Source organism: Ostrinia nubilalis, chromosome 6, assembly GCF_963855985.1.
Source record: "Ostrinia nubilalis chromosome 6, ilOstNubi1.1, whole genome shotgun sequence".
In the NCBI taxonomy this organism is placed as follows: Eukaryota; Metazoa; Arthropoda; class Insecta; order Lepidoptera; family Crambidae; genus Ostrinia; species Ostrinia nubilalis.
Genome location: NC_087093.1, coordinates 4,584,493 through 4,607,031, shown reverse-complemented (window position 1 = coordinate 4,607,031; position 22,539 = coordinate 4,584,493). Strand labels below are relative to the sequence as shown.

The window sequence follows — 22,539 nt, the reverse complement described above, 5'->3', positions numbered from 1 at the left end:
TGGAATCATCGATATCGATAAATAGGAAAAGATAGATTAGTGCCCGTTTTCACCATCAATTCCTAATTTTAAGTGAGCCCTATGACAACAAAATTCATATTATGTGTTACCATAGGGGTCACTTAAAAATTAGGGATTGATGGTGAAAACGGGCATAAGGTTCAGATTCTGGGCCCCGATTGCGCTAAATATTTTCAACTACAACGCGACTAGACGATGAACGAAAATCATAAATTCCTATCGCGGTGTCGCTTTGTCAGCTAGTTAAAACGGAAACAAAACGAAACTGCTTCTTTGTGTAAAAGCTGAAAAAAAGCTACTTTTTCTCAAACTCAAGTCAAACGCTTTCACGAACATTCATTTTCCTGTTTTTAAGTGAAAATAAAGTGTTTTACTTTTAATGGAAAGTGATTAAAACCGTTGTTTCGTCTTTGTTTACGCGTGAACTTTACCGCGATAATTAGCGCAATCGGGGCACTGAAATGTGTAATTATATAAGTTGACGAACAAAAAACCAAAATTATTTTAATCAGAATCTTGTGATATTTAAATTGTATTACTCATTACTTTTAAATGAGGGAAAAATACGAATTATAAGTGTATCGTTCGTACTCAGTAGGTGAATTGGTATTGTAAACCGGATCTCCCCGGCGGCGCAGTCGGGTAAAAACATTCAATATTTTTTGTAGTCAATTTTGTGCAATTAATGTTTTAATTGAATAAATTAAGCAATGCTGGGTTGACGGTCCAGACCGTTTAATAAAACCGAAGTCTCAGTTACTGCCCAAATTCGTACCTATTAACCACCGAATAACCGAACATTGATAAATGTTTATTTTTAAGCCTCGAAGAGGCTCCTTTTGCCTTTTGTAAGCCTAAATAAATAAGTTGTCTTTCATGGATTAGGATGGACGTGCCTTGGAATTTTAATAATTTTAATTGAAAAAAAAAAAAGTGGATAAAGATGTATTTTAAGTGTAACACATTGTTTTCTAAGTTGATCTTTTAAAGTTATTTAATCGATATCTTCAGCTCACGAAAAAAGTCATTATAGTTCATGATGACATGTTCTTGTTTGGTCAGAAGCTTGATGCATTCGCAAGTCCACCAAACACATAACTTTCACATTTCAAACCATAGCGCGCGCGCAGCGGTGAGCTCTTTTTCTCACTGTGACATTATCTTTCTCTTTTACCGTTTTAAAAAGAGAAAAAGAGAGATTATGGTTCTATGGTTAATTAAGACGTACAACTGCTACGGCACGCTCTTAAACCTAATTTATAGCAGCATAACATTTTCATTTCGAATCTGATGATTTTCTTTCCTTGCTTGGTAAGCATAGAGGAATTAATTCCTCTATGTTGGTAAGATTTACTTCTACTACAGTACAAAAGATAAAATTGTATGATAAAAAAAGAGCACACTCATGACAGATTTGGCAAATGTGTGTCAAATTTGTCAAAACTGTCATCTCTTATCAAAATGTCACATTTGGAAAAAAAACATCGTTCATTTTGTTGAACTTGAAAATCTGCCTGCTTTTAGAAATTATTGGCACTTGGTGTGACTTGGTACCATAGAAACCATTAAACAAAATGACAAAAAAATCAATATCGCTGGAAATAGACCCTTCAATAATGGAGAAGAATATGAGAATTGTGAGAGTAAGTAGATAATTATGATTATTTTTCTTACCCATCATGATTAACCAGTACACACAGTTTCTTTGCGTGATATTTTTATATTTTTATCTTAAAATATTCTTGTAGGACAATCCTATGGAAGAAGAGTTCAACAAACTGCTTGCTACAGTGGATCCATTGCCGTATAAGACTGTGAAACCAACACCAGGTAAATTATGTTCATACACAGTAAACGTACAAAGAACAATAAAGACGCCGGAAACAAAAACTTCTAAAATGTACTACGGTTTGGGTACGTTATCTATGTTAGTCCTTAATTATAAACTCACTTTTTGTTCCCTCTTGTAGGTTACTGTGTAAAAACATTCTCAAAACCAGACAACAAGAAAGTTTTTGTAAACATATGTACTGCAGACTCCATACCCAGTCCGAGAGACATCAGTAATGATGAGTTGATGCGAATACTGAATTCGGAAGATCCTTCCAGCTATAGAGTGCCCATGAGCATTGGGGAAGGGAGAACTGAGCAAGATAAGTCTGGGGCACCAGCAACAGTATATGATATAGCCATTAACCCTGAATTTTATAAGAAAACAGAGAAAGATGAATTGTGGCGGACCTTCTTTCTCACCATAGTCTTTGAAGGTTTGCAGGATAAATACCAGTTCGAGTTAGATATGCTAAAATTCACAGTCCTGAAAAATAGAAAGTCGATTGGTACTCTGCAGTCTCACAACATTCAGATGAGAGATATCCAACAGTGCGAGGAGAAGATTAAGTCCCCCCTCATTGAGGAAATTGATGCTTCCAAAATATCTACCAAAAGGAGAGAGCTTATTTATAGACTGAGAAGAGAACCCCCTACTGGGGAAATAGAATACTTACTAGCTGAATTTAAAATACCTGCCTCTGTAAGTTCAAAGATGTTTATTCTATAATCTTCTAAGGACAATAATAGATTGGTGCAGTGCTAGAGATGTGCATGAAAACACTAATTATTTAAACTTAGAGGGGTCAGATTTCAAGCTATTGAGGTTTTAGGGTTTGAAGGGAAAGGCAACACATTTTTTTTTTCAAGTTTCAGGTTTCAACTTAAGAGATGCAACTCAACATAAAATATGATTTTGACCTTTGCCTTGGCTTTGTTTTTATGATAATTGATAGGTATTTAATATGTGGCATATGTAAATTATGTCTTTAAAATTCAAGTTTTATTTTTAGGTTGAACTTAAGGATCTCAATTTAGAAGTTGGTGAAGATCGCCTGGTTCTAGACTCAAAGGGCATGTTTGAGATAGTTGACTTCTTCTTACCCTGCAGTGTTGACCAGGACATTATTGATGCAAAGCTGAATAGGAATGATGATGTAAGTACATTGTTTCATTGCAAAATCATTCCAAATACATTCTGTCCTCTAGACCAGACAGATCGCGATAATAGATTCGCATAGTCGCAAGATATCGCCCGAATGTCATCGCGATGTGATGTGTGTGGCTCAGGCGTGACAATTTGTTATTTATTTATATTTTCCTTTAATTACCTGAACACGGTGGGTGTTCAGCTAAAAAATAATATTTTTGCAATAACATGTTTTTCTCTACTTTCAGATGCTGTTGGTGAAAATGCCTGTTATTCAATAAAAACAATGTCTAGCCGCTGTGTTTGGAAAAGATTCTAATAATTGAGCCTTAATAAAAATTATGCAAAGATATTTTATTGGTTTTATTTTGAGATTGCTAGAAAAATAAAAAATGTAATGATGTTGTAAAAAAATATATTAGTATCAATACATTAATAGCCTTTGTAACTAGCACACTATTATCTATACTTATAATAAATCTGTAGAGAGGTCAATTCCGTACATTAAATATATTTTCAAAATAACTATCAGGGGGTGATTAGTGATCGATACTGATGCCAAAAATGCAATCAGTAAAATTTTTGTCTGTCTGTCTGTATGTTCCTTATAGAAACAAAAACTACTCGACGGATTTTAACGAAACTTGGTACAATTATTCTTCATACTCCTGGGCAGGTTATAGGATACTTAGGAATTCCCACGGGAATGGGAATTAGCGGGAAAATCGTTTTGTATGAAAAATCTGAACCGCTTAAGTTAGATGCTTGAAATTCGGCATGCAGGTACCTTAGTAAACTTAAAGCTTAGTTACAACAGGATATTGCAAAATTCTCACGGGAACGGGAGTTAGCGGGAAAAAACATTTGTATGAAAAATCTAAACCGCTTAAGTTAGACGCTAGAAATTTGGCATGCAGCTACCTTAGTAAACTTGAAGCTTAGTTACAACAGGATATTGCAAAATTCCCACGGGAATGGGAGTTAGCGGAAAAAAACATTTGTATGAAAAAATCTAAACCGCGTAAGATAGATGAAGGGGGTAAAACGGGATCCACGCGTACGAAGTCGCGGGCGGCCGCTAGTACAGTGATAAACTTATTGCAAGGAACAATATTTTTCTCTATTTTCACAAAAGCTGTCAATACTATTTTATATGGCTACTAGCTTTTGCCCGCGGCTTCGCCCGCGTGAATAGCGGATTGTCTCGGAAAACACAAACACGGGCGTCAATCTTTTCAAAAACCGGGATAAAAACTGCTGTATTTTCAATACCAATTGTACAAAAAAATCCAATTATCCTATTAGGTACACCTATTAGACTTAAACTAACTTAAAATATCACAAAATGCAACATAATAAATACATAGGGTACTTAAACCATGTGTGAGACGATTTTTGTGGCTTGGTTTTAGTTGATAAATGCAGGTGAGGGTTACCATACTTCCGACCTTTTTATATCGGCTTCTAATATCAGTTTTTTAAACATGATTGAAAATTGAGATTCGTCTTCATTTCAACAGTTCGAGGAATAGCAATAGTTGATATCCATATTATATGGATATCGACTGTTGTATAATCACACAACTGTGACTAGCGAGATTCTGTTTTTTTTAGCCATATTAGTGTTTCTTACATATATTAAATTAGTAGGAACCGATAAGTTAGCGAGTATACACCACTATTTTTTTATCACCGGAAAAATTTTAACAGGTTATGCAGAAATGTGTGAAAATTACATGGTAAAAAAAAAATTGAAATTTTTATAAAGTTAATTTTTTTATTAAATTTTCTTTAGTCCCTATTTTACGCGTCACAGCTGGGCCACTCCGCTGCTCGTTCATTCAGTAGAGTAGTCGTACGCGCTCGCACATTGATCTGTCTGTCTCGCTCACGCCTTGACCACGCTTCCAGTCTTATTATTACTAATTTAGACCATTATAATGCAACATTTCAAGTAATTTTGAGTTCTAATAAGTGTTTCATTACACTTACGTACTTCTTTACGTGGTATTCTGACTGTTAACACTAATTGTAAGTTAATAATACAATGAAATACCTACCTACTGTGAATACGTTACGAATACACACCAATGTGTCGTTACGAGGCTACTACGACTTTAAAAGAAATATGTAATTCAAAGATCTGCCAAAACAGCGGCTTTCAGTGTTATCATCACAGAATAATAATAATGTATTACTTAGCTATAGCCCGACCAGGAACATAAAAACCCTCGCCATGTTGCGGAAAACTAATGGTACTAATTTCTTTTAATGGCAACAGTAACTGAAAACTTCATTGAGTTGTCACTTTGCATGTCAGTCTATTGCTGTCAAAGTGTAAACAAACTTTATTTTAATGTGTGCAATTGATTTTGTGAATTAAATTGCTAAAATCTTTTTAAAGTCGTGAAAGAAAAGTGGTTCACAATGTGTTAAAGTATTTGTCGAAGAGAAATACTAAGGGTTCGGACAATATTTTCACTGAATAATGTTTCCAACAAAGGTTGTCAAATTGACTGACATGTTTATCGTATAGTACAGTCCACTATGAAAATTAGCTGTGGTTTGTTTCAACTACCTATTTTAAAGTTTTTTGTCACTTTCTAAGTGTTGAATTTTATGAAATTGGGAAAGAAGTACCGAGTTTGATGCGTTCATGAGCAGACATTGTAGTTGAATATTCAAGTTCTGAATTTGATTATTGATGAATAATAAAATAAATCCTACTAGCTCGATTGATGGTTTTATTTAATTTATTTAAACCAGGTTACCTATAATAATATTTTTTCGTTAATTTATGAAAATATCAAATTAGCCCGTAATCCTGAATCCTGATACATAAAGTTAGCCTATTAATTTAACACAGGTACGACTGTACCCAGTGTTGCACTATCAAATGCAATTGAGGCGCCTCTATGCCAGGGTTTTTATGTTCCTGGTCAGGCTATACCTATCTTAGGCTATTTTTATTGCAACATTTCAAGTAGGTAATTAGAATTGTAATTGAACGCAGGGCAAAGGACGAAAACAGTAATTTAGTAATTACGTAATACGTCACGTTGTATTTCTGTGAGTTTTTAATAGAGATGAAACGGATATCCGGTAACTATCCGGTAGGCCGGATATCCGGCCTAAATTTACTATCCGGCCGGATACCGGATAGTAACTCACTATCCGGCCGGATACCGGATAACCGGATATTAAAAAACTACGACATTTTCCTATTAATAAAATGAAATACATTAATCTTTGACGTAAATATCGATAAAATGGCTTATAATAATGACTGCTTTTATTTAAAGTCCAAAAAGTTACAAAAAAGCCATATTCAGGCCTTTCAAAAAAAAAACTTTTTTTCTGGGCTAATCACTCTAATGACCAATATATGTATAAATAGTAAACATCTGTTAATGTCGAAATATTGCCAAATAAAAAGGCGATCTTTTTTTCACTGATGGTCTGGTGACAATATGATGCATGCAGTTCAGTCAGATTACACAGCAAGTAAACTAATTTAATTTTCGCTGTTCAATCACACACTCACTAGGAGCAACCGAAATCACCTAAATTGATCTGCCCCCTAGACAAGTAGTAAAATGTGACATTCTATTCGGACGGATTCGATTTTTGAAAAGTGTGACTAGTCTATTCTACTAATAGACCCACTGATCGCGTTCAAAGCACCTATGCGGCGCTAAACTCGTCACGACATGCAACGAGACAATGGGTCAACTATCCGGCCGCCGGATATCCGGCTATCCGGCCTAGCAGCTGGCCGGATATCCGGTATCCGGTATCCGGCCAAACAACTATCCGTTTCATCTCTAGTTTTTAACACTAGTTAATAATAATACCTACTGTGTAACTCCAATTGAGATCGCGCGTCGTTCGTAGTTCGTGAATTTAAGATCCGCCATAACAGCTGAGTGGTGCGAACAGTTTTAGATGGTGGTTTTAGTAGGCGCTTAGATAAAATAATAAAAATAATTCAACTTTCCCTTCATACTTACCCGGGCTTAGGATCGGCCTTAGGACCGGCAAAATTCAATGCTTTGATAAGCACCCTGCATCGTGCTGAAGTGTGGCTGTCCCGGTACAGTCGCAAAACTGCACTACACAATTTCTCCGGCCAAGAATAATAATGCACGCATCATTAACACGTATTCACGTGAGGTGAATTGGTAAGACAACGTAATAATTGCACGACACTATTGACTTGATTGATACAATGTTAACAAGACAGTTCACGACCGATCAAGAGCTCGCGCGCGTGCAACTGACCGACCGCGGCCGGCGGCCGGGCGAGCGAGAGGGCGGCGCGGGGCCGCGGGCACCCGCCCGATAATGGCCGCACAACAAACGTGCACCGCCGCCTTTAGGAAGCGTCGGGCCGGCAACGTCGCATCTCTCTCCATAGTAACGGGCGGCCTTGCGTTGAGCGTAAATAGTGCTAGCGACGCGTGTGTCCAAATATTACCAATTTTGGGATGAAATTTTGAGTAGCTTTATTTAACTTTTTTTTTGCATAAATAGGATCAGTATCAATAACTCATTACCCAGAATTTTTTTTTTCGGTGATAAAAATGTAGTGGTGTATATTTTTTAAATATTAGACAGATCAATATTGAGAATTTGTGGTAATAGAAAGTGATGTTACCACCCAAGTGTCTAACTGGCACATTATCACAAACGATTCTATTAATATTGCAATTCAATTCCTACTTATCACTGGATTTATTGCTAATATTAATTTTAAATATAAATTATTAATTTGGCTAAAACTCATCATGCTTCGCATGGATCCCTTGACTCCTTACAATATTATCTACAGCGTCTAATAAATTCTCGTCGTACTTTATCAAGTGTCTTCTGATGTCCTGTATCATTAGTTCGTGGTCTCTGACTTGTATGGTGACCACGCTGGTGAAGGATTGTCTATGGTTCCTGTTGAGGTAGAGCCGTAGTGACGGGTAGCTCGATATCTGTTCGTTCTGACAGAGCCCGCGCTCGTTGACGCAGTTCACTTTGCCCGCGTTGACCGCTTTTTGGAGGAACTGAGAACAATAAGCTTATTTAAGAAGCGTCATAATTCGTCATCGCTACATATCTAAATATATGTATGTATAACGCAAAGGTGACTGACTGACTGACATAGTGATCTATCAACACACAGCCCAAACCACTGGACGGATCAGGCTGAAATTTGGCATGCAGGTAGATGTTATGACGTAGGCATCCGCTAAGAAAGGATTTTACGAAACTCCACCCCTAAGAGGGTAAAACGGGATCCACGCGTACGAAGTCGCGGGCTGCCGCTAGTTATAAAACAAAGTCGCTTTTCTGTATGTCTGTCCCTAATCCCTATGTATGCTTAGATCTTTAAAACTACGCAACGGATTTTGATGCGGTTTTTTTTATTAGAGTGATTCAAGAAGAAGCTTTTTTTTAAGTATAATAACATTGTACCTATGCAAAGCAGGGGCGGATCGCTAGTTTATACTAAATCCATTGCGCCCATAATGCGACGAACAACTTTGATCAGTAACTAGTTGTTGCCCGCGGCTTCGTATGTTTGAAATTTAGTGTCACAGAAAAACTATTCGCGCGCGTCCTTGTTTCAAAAACCGGGACAAAAACTGTCCTATGTTAGGCGTGAAAGCATAAATAACAGACAGACAGAATTTCTTTCGCATTAATAATATTAGTTGGAAAGTAGGATTCCGTACCAACTGAGATAGTTTAAAATATAATTTCTTACAATGCCAGTTATAGCGAAGTCTGCATACATCTCGTAGCACCGGTAGCAACGCGGGGAATGGAAGTACACCAACCAAGGCTTTTTACCACTGAAATGGGCAACAATAATATAAATAAATACAATCAGTATTTGAGATTGAAAAAGAGATTAAGGGCCCTCGCCCACGGTGACTTGTTGTAGTGATACACGTTTCGGAAACGAGCGACGCTACTAACGCGCGTTAGTCGCATTGCAACGCACTATACAGGGTGTTAGGTAAATGGGTATATGAGCCGACACTAGCCCATGTTAACATGGGCATATAAATGGTATGGTGAAGTCAGAAAATTAATATCTTCATTTTAATTATTTTAATTTTCATACAAATCGGATTTTATAAAATTTATTTTGTATGAAAATTAAAAAAAAAATGATATCAAATTCACCATACCATTTATATGCCCATGTTAACATGGGCTAGTTTCGGCTCATATACCCATTTACCTAACACCCTGTAGAAGCGATGCCACAATGCGCTACAGCAGCGCGACTGTATCGATGCAAACGCGCGACCGTGTCGGACGACATCGGAGAGAGAACGGAGGGAGGGTTACTGAATCGCGTTTGCATCGCGACAGTATTGCGTTTGCATTGCGACAGAAGCGCGTTTAAGTGCGCGAGGGCACACAGCTAGCGACCGCATTGCGACTGTAGGTATCGATGCGAACACGAAACAGAATCGCTACAAAAAGTCGCCGTGGGCGAGGGGCCTAAAACATAACTTATTCAGGCACGACCTTCTTGAGGTTCACACTAAATTAAACCTTAACACATTGACCACATGCTTCTATTTACCTGGACGGATTGAGTTCTTCTACTGCGACGGTTTTCATGAAGCTATGCCACGTGAGCTTGACCACGGAGTCGTCGATGTGTTCCAAAGCCCACTCTAATATGTACGGGGCTTCGGACAACTGCTGGAGGTTTACACTGGAATAAAAACATAAAATGTGTGTCACTATGTGGCCATACAAAAGTTCTTAGCTTAAGTAACACTTAGGTGTAGATTGGGGGAGGCAGCAGTGGACGTCATTTGGCTGAAACGAACGAACGACGCGCGTGTAGTTATGACTCGCTTATAGTTGTGCGTTTAAAAGGTAGTGTCGACCCAGGGGCGCGTAGCTACCTCCGTATCTTCCGTATCAATGATACGGGGCCCCTGAAATACAGGGGCCCCAGTGGCAGACTTCTTCAAATAGAAAACCTAAGGAAGTTCTGTAATTTTGCAATGTTCATTTTTAGGGTTACGTAGTTTCATTAAAAGGATTCCCTTATGACCTTTTTTTAGATAGGGCCCCTAACAAATTTTTAAACAGGGAGCCCTGTGTCTTAGGCTGCGTTTCCTCCAGAGATGTGCGAGGATGCGTAACGTTGATGCGTTTACCTCGCTTCGGTAACTGAAGCGATTCTATTGGTTCTTTACAAACACATCCGTCGCTACGCATCCTCGCACATCTCTGGTGGAATGCATTTCATAATAGAGATATAGAGAGATGCCAACTAATGCGCTGAGTTCGAAACTCAGTGTCGCATTAGAAATTCACACACACAAAGTAATCAAAATATGTGCTCATTATCCACTGCGGTATCAGTACTCAACGTTAGAATAATCTTTAGTGGAGTACTAAAGCAGCAAGTAATGTAAACTGTTTACATTATGACGTCGCTGCTGTCATCATTACTTTCACGAGCAATGTGTCCTGCTTTTGGGCATATTGCTGCGACACCGGCCCCGCCCCCTTTTCACATCTCCCATTAGTTTCTGTGATCTGTGGGTGCGACCCATAATATGGCATCAGTCAGTGGCGGGGGCGGGGCTAGTCGTATATAATCCGGTCGCCGAGTACGAATAATTTTGTCCAATGACTCCAAGCTGTCCATCCTTATTGCTCGCGCGTAATGAGGGTTTTCACGATTGAAAAATCCGCCAGATGGCAATACGTAGACGGGAGGTCCAAATGCTGCATGATTGGTGGATTTTGACATATCTGTCAATGTCATGTCAAAAATAACCAATCATGCAGCATTTGGACCTCGCGTCTACGTATTGCCATCTGGCGGATTTTTCAATCGCGAAATCCCTCATTATATGGCTGTCGCGACTGTGCGACGGGCGGCTGCAGTGATTTGCGCTTGGTTAAGGTTAATTACGCGCGAGCGATAAGGATGGGTAGCTTGGGGTCATTGGACAAAATTCTACGTGCTTGGCGACCGGACTATAGTGTGTATTGTGTGATACTAGCTTGTAGTGGTGTGAATTAACTTTTCGTTTACCGTGAATTCCTAAAGTGTTTTGTGGGGCTAGTGTATGATGTGATTCACATAGAATAGTGTATAGTGTGCGCGTAATGTGCTTACGTGTAGTGGTGTGCGACGGCGGGCGGATAAAGGCGCGCGGAAGGCGAGCGCACGTTGGAGCAGAAGCCGCGAGCGTTGTTAGAGCACTGTAGCATGCCCACGCGCACTTGCGCTAACGGCCGGAGCTAAGGAACAAACAGAAATCAACATTCAATCCATTTTGCATGTTTAAGAGCGTTTACGCCGTTTGGCGCAAAAACAGTACTTTTTCAACTCGTCACAATCATTAACCAGTAATACTACAAATATGTTATAGGCATAAATAGTTAGGCAATTTCGTCGTCTAAATAGTTAATTGCGAAAATATTGCGATTAGTTTAGTATTTAAGAATTCTATCAAGATAAGTCCACACAGGTTTTGTAAATTTCCACTTTAGCGTCAGTTTACAAGCTGAAATTTTTATAAAAATACTGTGAAAACGATTTAAAAAACATTTATATCCTATAGCATAGATCCTTGGGCAAATAGTTATCTGAGAAAATTTTTAGATTTAAGCATTTTACAATAAGAAATCACAAATTAAAAGAACGTGAAATACCCAAAAATCAAAGTGTTTCTTCACCAATATTTTTCCTTTATTCAACATAAAAATAGCTTAATATAATAAAACAACATCTTCTTTAAAATATTTACTTTGAAACGATATTTAATTCATTGTTATTGTTTTGCTATAAACATTTGAAAACTATTAAAAAACGCCGCGCGCGAATCATTTCCAATGATGCCCCTTGAAACGCCGCGCTTCGCGTAAACGCTCTTAAATTACGTCAGTATTTTTCTTCCTAGCTCGGTACACTCTTGCCAGAGGGTCCTGTGTGCCGAGTGTGAGTTTACATCAAACGTCCTCACTAGTGAGCGCGTTAAAAAATATATGAAAATTTTAGTTTTTGGTTTCCGCTAGGGGCGCTGTACAATCCGTCATACATTTAATGTCTTTTTTTACGCGCTCACTAGTGAGCGCGTTTGATGTAAACTCACACTAAGCCCTCAGGTCATCATTCTGAATCACGATGAGTGATGATCTTTGCAATACGGCGCCATTTCTCGCGAACTGCAGTTTTCCGGGTACTTAGTTGTAACTTTGATCTGGTCTGTCCATCTGTGATCTACCACATGGTCTGGTGCCTTAACCTTTTCCTGCACTACGAGACCCTCTATGGACACAGACTTATAGATATACAAGTAAATATTCTGTGTGCATCTTATGCGAATACCTATAATAATGAAGAAATCCGTATGAGAACCAAGTAACCATCACAGCCCGCATTTCCAAACTCAAGTGGCAGTGGGCGGGGCATATATCTCGCACTAATGACCGATGGGGCGGAAAAGTTCTCAAGTGGCGATGGACCGGAAGCCATAGACAATCTAGTGAAAGTTGCGAAAAATACGGGCAGCGGAGGATCCGTTGGTTGTAAATAGAAATCCTTATACAAGGCCTTTGCCTATTAGTGGACAGTTGCCTGAAAGGATAATTTGTAATGATGATGATATACCTACCTTCTGTGCCACACGACGCCACTCATGAGAAAGCTGTGTACAGATAACACTCAAACATTAGCGGAAGAATAGTGGAGCGCGTTTTCGTGGATGAAACGATCTATAGCTTAAATAATAATGATGGTATCAATGATATTATATAAAAACAAAAGCAGATATGTTATAAGCGCTCGCGCTGTGAATACTCAAATACGTCCCAATTGGGACGTCTTGTGTTTAGTCTTCGTGTGGCCTGCGTCGTGCGCAATCGCGTGCGTACCACACCGTAAGTTCCTGTGTTCTTACCAAAATAAATAAAAAATGCCATCGTGTGTGTTTCGAAAGTGTACCAATTATGACTCTAAAGTAAACAAAATACAAGGTATCTCTTACCACATGTGATTATGCAAAATTATTTAGTATTTATATTTTCAATTATTTATGCAAACAATCAAGACGCCATGCGCCATGTTCAAGTTAAGAAAGAGAAAGCGATCTGTTTTGACGTTAGAGCGATAAGGATGCGTGCGCTACGGACATAGATTAGTTAGTGCAGAATCGTTAAAACTATAGCTATCTCTTTCATTTGCGTGCTATTTCGTATCTTTTGTTTCACTTATCAGTTACATTTGTCAATGTGTGCAATTTGGAATAGCTCGGCACGGATTAAAATCGTAATTTCTATGAACGTAACATATCTTCTATAGTTCTATAATATCATTGGATGGTATTATACTTTCTGTGCCACGCGGCGCCACTCGTGCGCCAGCTGCGAGCAGCCGCGGCCGCAGTGTGCCGGGAAATACGCCACTAGCCAGTGGTTCCGGCGCTCGCGGGAGTCCATCACCTCTAGCACTTGCTGCTCGTCCAGCTCCAAGTCTTGGAACGGGAAAACAAAGAATAGACATAAATACTTCTGGACATACTTAGTCAAAGTCATCGTTCGTTCGTTCGTTTCAGCCAAATGACGTCCACTGCTGGACAAAGGCCTCCTCCAAGGTTTTCCACAATGCACGGTCCTGCGCTGCCCGCATCCAGGCTCTTCCCGCGACCTTTACGAGATCATCGGTCCACCTAGTAGGAGGCCTGCCCACGCTACGTCTTCCAGCCCGTGGTCGCCATTCGAGGACTTTTCGAAGCAAAGTCATCACTTTCTATCAAATGGAATGCAAACAAGAGCTGAACATTTTTGAGATAATATATTAAAAAAAATGCTTTACAAGCTTACTATGTTTAACTTAGCTTTGGCTTACGGTCCAGTTTCTAATTTATTAGTGTCCGTTTTCACCATCAATCCCTAATTTTTTAGTGACCCATATGGTAACACTTAACAGGAATTTTGATTATATTGGGGTCACTTAAAATTTAGGGATTGATGGTGAAAACGGGCATAATACTTTTTCTTAACGATGAAGACTGTAGACTGTAAACTGTTTGTATACCTATTTACTACAAATAAATCACGGTCACGTCTCATCTCATCCATAAGATTCCCTTATCTCATCTCATCCATAATTTGTCCTCCGAGACTAAAGAAATCAGATACGAAAGCACATTCATAACTACAAGATTTATTGCTTGAGAACTGCTAATGCTGGAAATTGTCTGTGGCCGCCTTGCACGCCAACTGATTGTATAAACTAAAACTCATTAAACTCATTTATTTCTGTAAATAGGTTTAAAAAAAAGCACTTTTACACGTCCCAGTATTAACCCTACCACTGCTTCAGGACAATAAATAGGCCAGTGCTGAGAAGAAGCAGCTCAAGAAACTCAGTCACTATTGTCAGCCTCTTTTTCAAAGGTTTACAGGCTTTAAAATGTACAAAGTTATAAATATTTATGCGAGCTAGGCAGTAACGCATCCTCATCATCGACTTACCGTAACTATCCAGTATGAGCTGTATAAACTCCGCCAGCCTGTGCGCGTCAATCTTGTCGTTGTACTCGTGGCGCTTGGAACTTTCTTGCAATATTATAACGGGCTGCGATGGCGCCAGATCGCGGCAGTACTTGTCTATGGTCATGCACGCTGATTGTTTTTTTTTTGCAAACTTACCTGATGTTAAGTGATGATCAGGCCGAAGGTGGAAGCGAGCTTCACCCGAAATCCTCAACCACGGAGGAACTGGCTATCTTACCTCTAACTGCCGGAACACAACAATGCTGTTAACATTGTTGTTATGGCGACAGACTTAGGTAAGATGGTGGTAGCTAGCTACCTGGCTAGCCAGGCGGTCTTGGAACAAGCCCTACCACCAACCAAACGGAACAGAAAAATCTGCCCCAACTGGGAATCGAACCCAGGACCTCTGCGTCTGAAGCAGGTGGTCTTAATTCTTATTAGATTGTATAAACTTACCGTAACTATCCAGTATGAGCTGTATAAACTCCGCCAGCCTGTGCGCGTCGATCTTGTCGTTGTACTCGTGGCGCTTGGAACCTTCTTGCAATATTATAACGGGCTGCGATGGCGCCAGATCGCGGCAATACTTGTCTGTGGCCGCCGTACACGCCATTACGCCGAACTGAAGGATACATATAATAGCAAATTAGTCTTTGCGTCTGTTTGTTTCAATAGGTTACAGTCAATAATGTCTAGCTGTTAAAACTGCCTGATTTAAAAAAAACAATAAATATCTTATTTCAAGGAAAAGATGGCAGTGGTTACAAAATTAAAACAACTACAGAACTTTTACTATTGGCTCAAGATAACTCACAAACTGTTATTATTTTTTCGAGGGGTACATTAAAAACGGTCCAATAAATGCGGTAACATCACTTATAGCGACGGTCGGACAAAGTCTGATACTAGTTAATCGGAACTGAAAACAATTATATGTAGTACGTATCTACACCATCACAAAACAATAGCCACTTAGATCACAATAAAGATTTTGAACTGAATCACATGCAAAAGTAACCAATAAAGCACCATGACTCACGCTAATATCTGTATCCAAGAAGTGTAGACTGGTTTGCGTGAAGGGTTCCGCGATGTGTTCCCACGACAGCCGGTGCGGCACTACTACAAGCACCCACATGCCTGCATCTGCGAAAGAAAATTAACTTGAATTACATACAATTTCAAGAGTGGCACGGGAGGGTATTTTTTTAACCGCCTCTGTGGTCTAGTGGTAAGACCACCTGCTTCAGACGCAGAGGTCCCGGGTTCGATTCCCAGTGGGGTCAGATTTTTCTGTTCGGTTTGGTTGGTGGTAGGGCTTGTTCTAAGTCCGCCTGGCTAGCTACCACCATCTTACCTAAATTTGTCGCCATAACAATAATGTTAACAGCATTATTGTGTTCCGGCAGTTAGAGGTAAGATAGCCAGTTCCTCCGTGGTTGAGGATTCCGGGTGAAGCTCGCTTCCACCTTCGGCCTGATCGTCACTTACCATCAGGTGAGATACAGGCCAAGAGCTTCCTCGTTGTGGATAAAAAAAAAAGAGACGTCTAACTTCAGCGAGACTTCAGATTCAGATCACCTTTAGATTTATAAGGTCTGTAACGTCATAATATCGTAGGCACTAACTGGAGTTAAGCGCTAGATCTATTGTCGGGGTTGTGGATGGCCGTATTTGAAAATAGAGCAAAACGATACAGAGCCGTCATCGGTTAAGCTAAAGTGCAAAATCTTTATGATATTCCACAATACATTTCGGTAACATCTTTGAAAAAGCCGCGGTCTTTATCGACGCTATACAAAGTTTTACAGATTTTCTAGGTTTTGACTAAGTAGTTTTTTCATGAAATAACTATTACCATTTACAAAATACACACATGTATGTACTTCATATTCTGTAAATAAATAAAGTCCGACTAATTATAACAGAACAACATACCTCCATCCAGTATCCGAGTGAACTCCGAAGCAGACAGTGTGTGAAGGTTGACAGCTTCAGACGCCGTTTGTATGAAGTCCCGTAAGTCCCCGTTGGGCGGGGCAAGCTGGTAAGCCCCGCCCACTTTCATGACGCCCCAAGCGGGGGCATCTGCCACTTGAAGGGAAGCGCATAGCTCGCTCCACTTGTCGCAGTCCATTTCAGCTGTCAAGTAAAATAAAGGTCAAATTACTTCCACAGTCTTGGCAGATCCTTAAGCAAAATTTATGTTTGAGTAATCATTTGAGGTCGCGGGAAGAGCCTGGATACGGGCAGCGCAGAACCGTGTATTGTGGAAAACCTTGGAGGAGGCCTTTGTCCAGCAGTGGACGTCATTTGGCTGAAACGAACGAACGAATCATTTGAGGCAAGCGCAAAAACTGGTCCTTATGGCACTTGTGTCACGTTTCAAAAGGAATTGAGCCAGATCCTCTCTTACATATATTTTTTTAATAAATGAGTACCTACATATTATTATAACACAACACAATATAATAAATAAATTATTTTAAAAAATAATGCGCCAAATCGAGGATGTAGAAGAAATCACATACCAAAATACATTTCAGGAAAGGCCACCCTCATTTGGTATAGCTGTAGTCGGTCATGACCTTTGGCTGAGAAATAAATGATCCAAGGCGTTTTTAGAGTAGTTCTAAGACGGTTTCGTAAGTCCTGAAAAGATTAATAAGAACATAAATAAAAATACAAAACACAACATGATCTTTTTCATTGTTTTTGACTTTAAGTCAAGCAAATAAGGTTGAAAATATAATGGGAACTATATTCCCACTCGTTAACAAACAAGTAAATAACATACCTTGAACTCTTCTGGGCCAATGAGATCAATCTTTGGCAGTGAGCTCACTAGCTCTCTTAACAGCTCCTTTTCTTCGGTGCTCTCAATTTCTTTGGTAATTTCATTGTACCTGAACACAACTGTTGTGCGTTCGTTCTTTGTTAGCTGCTCCCGGAGATTTTCGTCTTCTACGATGACTAAATTGATTAAATTGCTCTGAAAGATGAATTAATTTGTATAAATTATTTAGAAAAGAAAGTTACTATTTTATCCACCTTCAATAAAAAGAAGAAAATTATCCAAATGTTAGAGATGATAAGATTAAGAACTTTAGCAGGCGAGGTCTTCCCGCAAAAATATTTCAATAGAAACAGAATTTTTAGTAAGGTGGATGGTACGATAAGGTATGGTACAAAAGCAATATTATTTTTTGAGCAAAGAGAGCCAACTAAATGTTTCTAAAAAGATTGCAAAGGATCAGTAGGCTTAGGATGCGCACCACGATAAACTTTTATCGATGTTTCACGATAAGCCCATACATTTGTCGTCTGGAATCTTCGATAAGATTTTATCACAGCGCGCATCCAAGCCCAGCTGAATGGAGTATACTTTACCAAGTGGAACGCGACTCGACTCAGCACAGCCCGCTCGAGCCTGTTAGCTCCGAGCACGTAAGCCATCGGCTTGTCGTTCCTGAGCCGGTGGACTATCGACACGTGCACGCGAGTGTTCAGGTACGACATCAGGAACTGGTCTAATGGCGCACATCTTATGCTAGCAGATAGAAGTATACTTTACCAAGTGGAACGCGACTCGACTCAGCACAGCCCGCTCGATCCTGTTGGCTCCGAGTACGTAAGCCATCGGCTTGTCGTTCCTGAGCCGGTGGACTATCGACACGTGCACGCGAGTGTTTAGATACGACATCAGGAACTGGTCTAATGGCGCACATCTTATGCTAGCAGATAGAAGTATACTTTACCAAGTGGAACGCGACTCGACTCAGCACAGCCCGCTCGATCCTGTTGGCTCCGAGTACGTAAGCCATGGGCTTGTCGTTCCTGAGCCGGTGGACTATCGGCACGTGCACGCGACTGTTTAGATACGACATCAGGAACTGGTCTAATGGCGCACATCTTATGCTAGCAGATAGAAGTATACTTTACCAAGTGGAACGCGACTCGACTCAGCACAGCCCGCTCGAGCCTGTTAGCTCCGAGCACGTAAGCCATCGGCTTGTCGGTCCTTAGCCGGTGGACTATGGACACGTGCACGCGAGTGTTTAGATACGACATCAGGAACTGGTCTAATGGCGCACATCTTATGCTAGCAGATAGAAGTATACTTTACCAAGTGGAACGCGACTCGACTCAGCACAGCCCGCTCGATACGGTTGGCTCCGAGTACGTAAGCCATCGGCTTGTCGTTCCTTAGCCGGTGGACTATGGACACGCACGCGAGTGTTTAGATACGACTACAGGAACTGGTCTAATGGCGCACATCTTATGCTAGCAGATAGAAGTATACTTAACCAAGTGGAACGCGACTCGACTCAGCACAGCCCGCTCAATCCGGTTGGCTCCGAGCACGTAAGTCGTTCCTTAGCCGGTGGACTATCGGCACGTGCACGCGACTGTTCAGATACGACATCAGGAACTGGTCTAATGGCGCACATCTTATGCTAGCAGATAGAAGTATACTTTACCAAGTGGAACGCGACTCGACTCAGCACAGCCCGCTCGATCCTGTTAGCTCCGAGGACATTAGCCATGGGCTTGTCGGTCCTTAGCCGGTGGACTATAGGCACGTGCACGCGAGTGTTTAGATACGACATCAGGAACTGATCTAATGGCGCACATCTTATGCTAGCAGATAGAAGTATAAGTATACTTTACCAAGTGGAACGCGACTCGACTCAGCACAGCCCGCTCGATCCTGTTAGCTCCGAGGACATAAGCCATGGGCTTGTCGTTCCTGAGCCGGTGGACTATCGGCACGTGCACGCGAGTGTTTAGATACGACATCAGGAACTGATCTAATGGCGCACATCTTATGCTAGCAGATAGAAGTATAAGTATACTTTACCAAGTGGAACGCGACTCGACTCAGCACAGCCCGCTCGATCCTGTTAGCTCCGAGGACATTAGCCATGGGCTTGTCGGTCCTTAGCCGGTGGACTATCGGCACGTGCACGCGAGTGTTTAGATACGACATCAGGAACTGGTCTAATGGCGCACATCTTATGCTAGCAGATAGAAGTATACTTTACCAAGTGGAACGCGACTCGGCTCAGCACAGCCCGCTCGATCCTGTTGGCTCCGAGTACGTAAGCCATCGGCTTGTCGTTCCTGAGCCGGTGGACTATAGGCACGTGCACGCGAGTGTTTAGATACGACATCAGGAACTGGTCTAATGGCGCACATCTTATGCTAGCAGATAGAAGTATACTTTACCAAGTGGAACGCGACTCGGCTCAGCACAGCCCGCTCGATCCTGTTGGCTCCGAGTACGTAAGCCATCGGCTTGTCGTTCCTGAGCCGGTGGACTATAGGCACGTGCACGCGAGTGTTTAGATACGACATCAGGAACTGGTCTAATGGGGCACATCTTATGCTAGCAGATAGAAGTATACTTTACCAAGTGGAACGCGACTCGACTCAGCACAGCCCGCTCGATACGGTTGGCTCCGAGTACGTAAGCCATCGGCTTGTCGTTCCTTAGCCGGTGGACTATCGGCACGTGCACGCGAGTGTTTAGATACACCAGGAACTGGTCTAATGGCGTACATCTTATGCTAGCACATAGAAGTATACATTACCAAGTGGAACGCGACTCGACTCAGCACAGCCCGCTCGATCCTGTTGGCTCCGAGTACGTAAGCCATCGGCTTGTCGTTCCTTAGTCGGTGGACTATCGGCACGTGCACGCGAGTGTTTAGATACGACATCAGGAACTGGTCGAGGGCATCCAGGGTGCGCTCGCCGCGGTAATGCACGAAGTTACCTCGTCTTCCCTGTGGTGTAAGTGGGTGAAAAATATTAAGGATTTCATTATGGAGGAAGAAAAAATATAATGGATTTCCTGAAATCAACCTCTTGAGACGTTCTCGCGCCAACATTTTTTGTCTCACCTCAAACATACAATATACTCGACGCAAAAGACTTGTGGCAGGCGGGACCATAAGTAATTTTTGATACAGAGATGCACACTCGTCAATATTTTATTAATTATTACGTAATATAAACAATGCTATGCCTGCCTCTGTGTGACGTCACTCATAACCGGTGTGAGTGCGAGAGAAAATGTGTTATGCACTGTCTTATTAATATAAATAAATCTTTGGACAATTTCACAAAGCGCCAGCTAGCCCCAAAGTAAGCAACTTAATGCTTGTGTTATGGGTGCTAGCTTAACGGATATACTACTTAGGTATATACTTTTTTTTTAAATACATACTTATTATACATAGTAACACCCAGACTGTGTTGCGAGGACTGATGTACCTTTCATCAATTTTCTATTATAAAAAACCTATACAGTCCACTTTCAAATCAAATTCCCTGAACCAGCGTAATAAACGCAATTTTCAGGGCGACATACGCACAATTTTTTGGTCTGCCACGTCTTTGTGCTGAGTATATTATTATTTGAGGTGAGACAAAATGTTGATGCGAGAACATCTGCTTAAAATCTTTTAAGTCAAATTCTTACAAGCAAGTAATGTACATTTAATGTATGCTTACTTAGTTGGTGCTAACATAAGCTGACAATGAATTGACTGAACTAGTGAATGCATCTAGTGGTTTGAGTAAATCTATATTTGATTGCAAAGTAATGTAAAAGATACTGAGGTAGTTAAATATCAGTTAGAGTTTATTTTTATCAAAAATTACAAAATTGACAGTTTATTGTTTGGACATAACTTCATAATCACACAACAGGATGTTAAGGAAATAGCTATCTATAAAATTCAACGAAGCTTACAACATTACTGGTGAACACTTACATTAGGGTAAAACAGTAACGAAGGGTAGCTGGCAATTCTCATAGAGTTGTAACAAAAAGAGTTATGGTATTTGCAGTTGACCGCACCAACTTTAACCTGCAATAATCAAAGTATCAATCAGGCCAAGATCTTCCTCGTTGTGGATAAAAAAAAATCTGATCAAGAAAAAACAAAAATGAAGCAGTAAAGCTTCAACCACACCAATGCATCTATCACCAGCGCGATTTACATGTGTTGGTGTAGTTGAAGCATAACAATTAGTAGTGACAACTTACAATTCCCTTGTATATTTCAGCCAACTTTTTCCAATGCTCCACTAAGTTTTGGCATGGCGGGCAAAAGGGTGAATAGAAGTTGATAAAATGAAATCCTTCATTTAGATAGCTGTCTGAAAAGTCGACAAATAAAAACGCGTTTAATTTGTGAAATAGATCCCATCAAGACAAAAAAATCATTTACCAAACAAGCAGTATTTTCATGCGTTTTTATACAATAATAGGTTCTGAAACAAACTTCAAGCCTTTGTTTTTGAAAAATTCTGTAAAATTAGCAAATGTAATTAAATAAAACATGTTTTAATTTTCAGCTTACTAGTTTTTAGGTCTAATGAATAGGCACAGGTTAATTTAAAGTCTAGGCCAAGCATAATTGGGTAAAGATTACAGTATGAAATTAGGTTTCTCACAAAATTACTCAAAACAAATTAGTCATACTCACAAAATGTCTGGCCTGTCAGGGTGTCTACAAATGGGTCACCATGGTACAGACCATTATAGAATAAATTATTGTATTCTGATTCTGAGCGATGGTCATATCTTCTTGTGAATGAAGAAAATGATCCAAAGAGATCATAATTTCGTCTTTTTTGTGGATCTTTTAAGGTTTCATAAGCTTCTGTGATTTCTAAAAACTTCTCTTCTTCACCAATATTCTAAAAAATAGCAATAAATTGTATGTTACAATTTGAAGATCAATATTAATCTCTATGAAACTTTACAATGTCGATTTTATGCAATTTGTATCTGATAATAGAGAATACTTACAGAATTTTTGTCAGGATGAAACTTTACAGCTAATTTCTTGTAAGCCTGCCTTATTTCTTGAGTAGAAGCTTGCTTAGACACACCAAGTACTTCATAATAGCTAACTTCACTTAGGTTAACCACTTCTAGTATTAGAAAACCTATCAATATTAGTTTGTACCTGCAAAATAAT

The 22,539-nt window shown here is 40.1% G+C and overlaps 2 protein-coding genes across 2 annotated transcripts in view; one reads left to right on the top strand and one right to left on the bottom strand.

The window, feature by feature from the left end:
• Positions 1 to 1,477: 1,477 nt before the first annotated feature.
• On the top strand, positions 1,478 to 3,347 carry LOC135072895 (PIH1 domain-containing protein 1-like). The gene is made up of 5 exons (XM_063966921.1): positions 1,478 to 1,664; positions 1,770 to 1,851; positions 1,992 to 2,554; positions 2,865 to 3,008; positions 3,250 to 3,347. Exons 1-5 carry the CDS (start codon positions 1,596 to 1,598, stop codon positions 3,280 to 3,282), a joined length of 891 nt encoding a protein of 296 aa, XP_063822991.1. The 5' UTR covers positions 1,478 to 1,595; the 3' UTR covers positions 3,283 to 3,347.
• A 4,015-nt stretch (positions 3,348 to 7,362) lies between these two features.
• Positions 7,363 to 22,539, bottom strand: part of LOC135072789 (uncharacterized) — a 72,282-nt gene continuing 57,105 nt past the window's right edge. The window contains exons 12-36 of the mRNA XM_063966826.1: positions 22,368 to 22,527; positions 22,042 to 22,255; positions 21,600 to 21,712; positions 21,325 to 21,420; positions 20,137 to 20,331; positions 19,956 to 20,087; positions 19,772 to 19,906; positions 19,583 to 19,722; positions 19,214 to 19,373; positions 19,024 to 19,158; positions 18,485 to 18,619; positions 18,301 to 18,435; positions 18,117 to 18,251; positions 17,933 to 18,067; positions 17,340 to 17,534; positions 17,074 to 17,194; positions 16,481 to 16,684; positions 15,582 to 15,688; positions 14,999 to 15,164; positions 14,519 to 14,653; positions 13,373 to 13,515; positions 11,157 to 11,281; positions 9,594 to 9,728; positions 8,760 to 8,847; positions 7,363 to 8,055 (exon numbers count right to left, since the gene is read on the bottom strand). Of these exons, the coding sequence (XP_063822896.1) occupies positions 7,777 to 8,055; positions 8,760 to 8,847; positions 9,594 to 9,728; positions 11,157 to 11,281; positions 13,373 to 13,515; positions 14,519 to 14,653; positions 14,999 to 15,164; positions 15,582 to 15,688; positions 16,481 to 16,684; positions 17,074 to 17,194; positions 17,340 to 17,534; positions 17,933 to 18,067; positions 18,117 to 18,251; positions 18,301 to 18,435; positions 18,485 to 18,619; positions 19,024 to 19,158; positions 19,214 to 19,373; positions 19,583 to 19,722; positions 19,772 to 19,906; positions 19,956 to 20,087; positions 20,137 to 20,331; positions 21,325 to 21,420; positions 21,600 to 21,712; positions 22,042 to 22,255; positions 22,368 to 22,527 (3,718 nt within the window). The 3' untranslated portion in view covers positions 7,363 to 7,776. The remainder of the gene's footprint in view (positions 8,056 to 8,759; positions 8,848 to 9,593; positions 9,729 to 11,156; positions 11,282 to 13,372; positions 13,516 to 14,518; positions 14,654 to 14,998; positions 15,165 to 15,581; positions 15,689 to 16,480; positions 16,685 to 17,073; positions 17,195 to 17,339; positions 17,535 to 17,932; positions 18,068 to 18,116; positions 18,252 to 18,300; positions 18,436 to 18,484; positions 18,620 to 19,023; positions 19,159 to 19,213; positions 19,374 to 19,582; positions 19,723 to 19,771; positions 19,907 to 19,955; positions 20,088 to 20,136; positions 20,332 to 21,324; positions 21,421 to 21,599; positions 21,713 to 22,041; positions 22,256 to 22,367; positions 22,528 to 22,539) is intronic.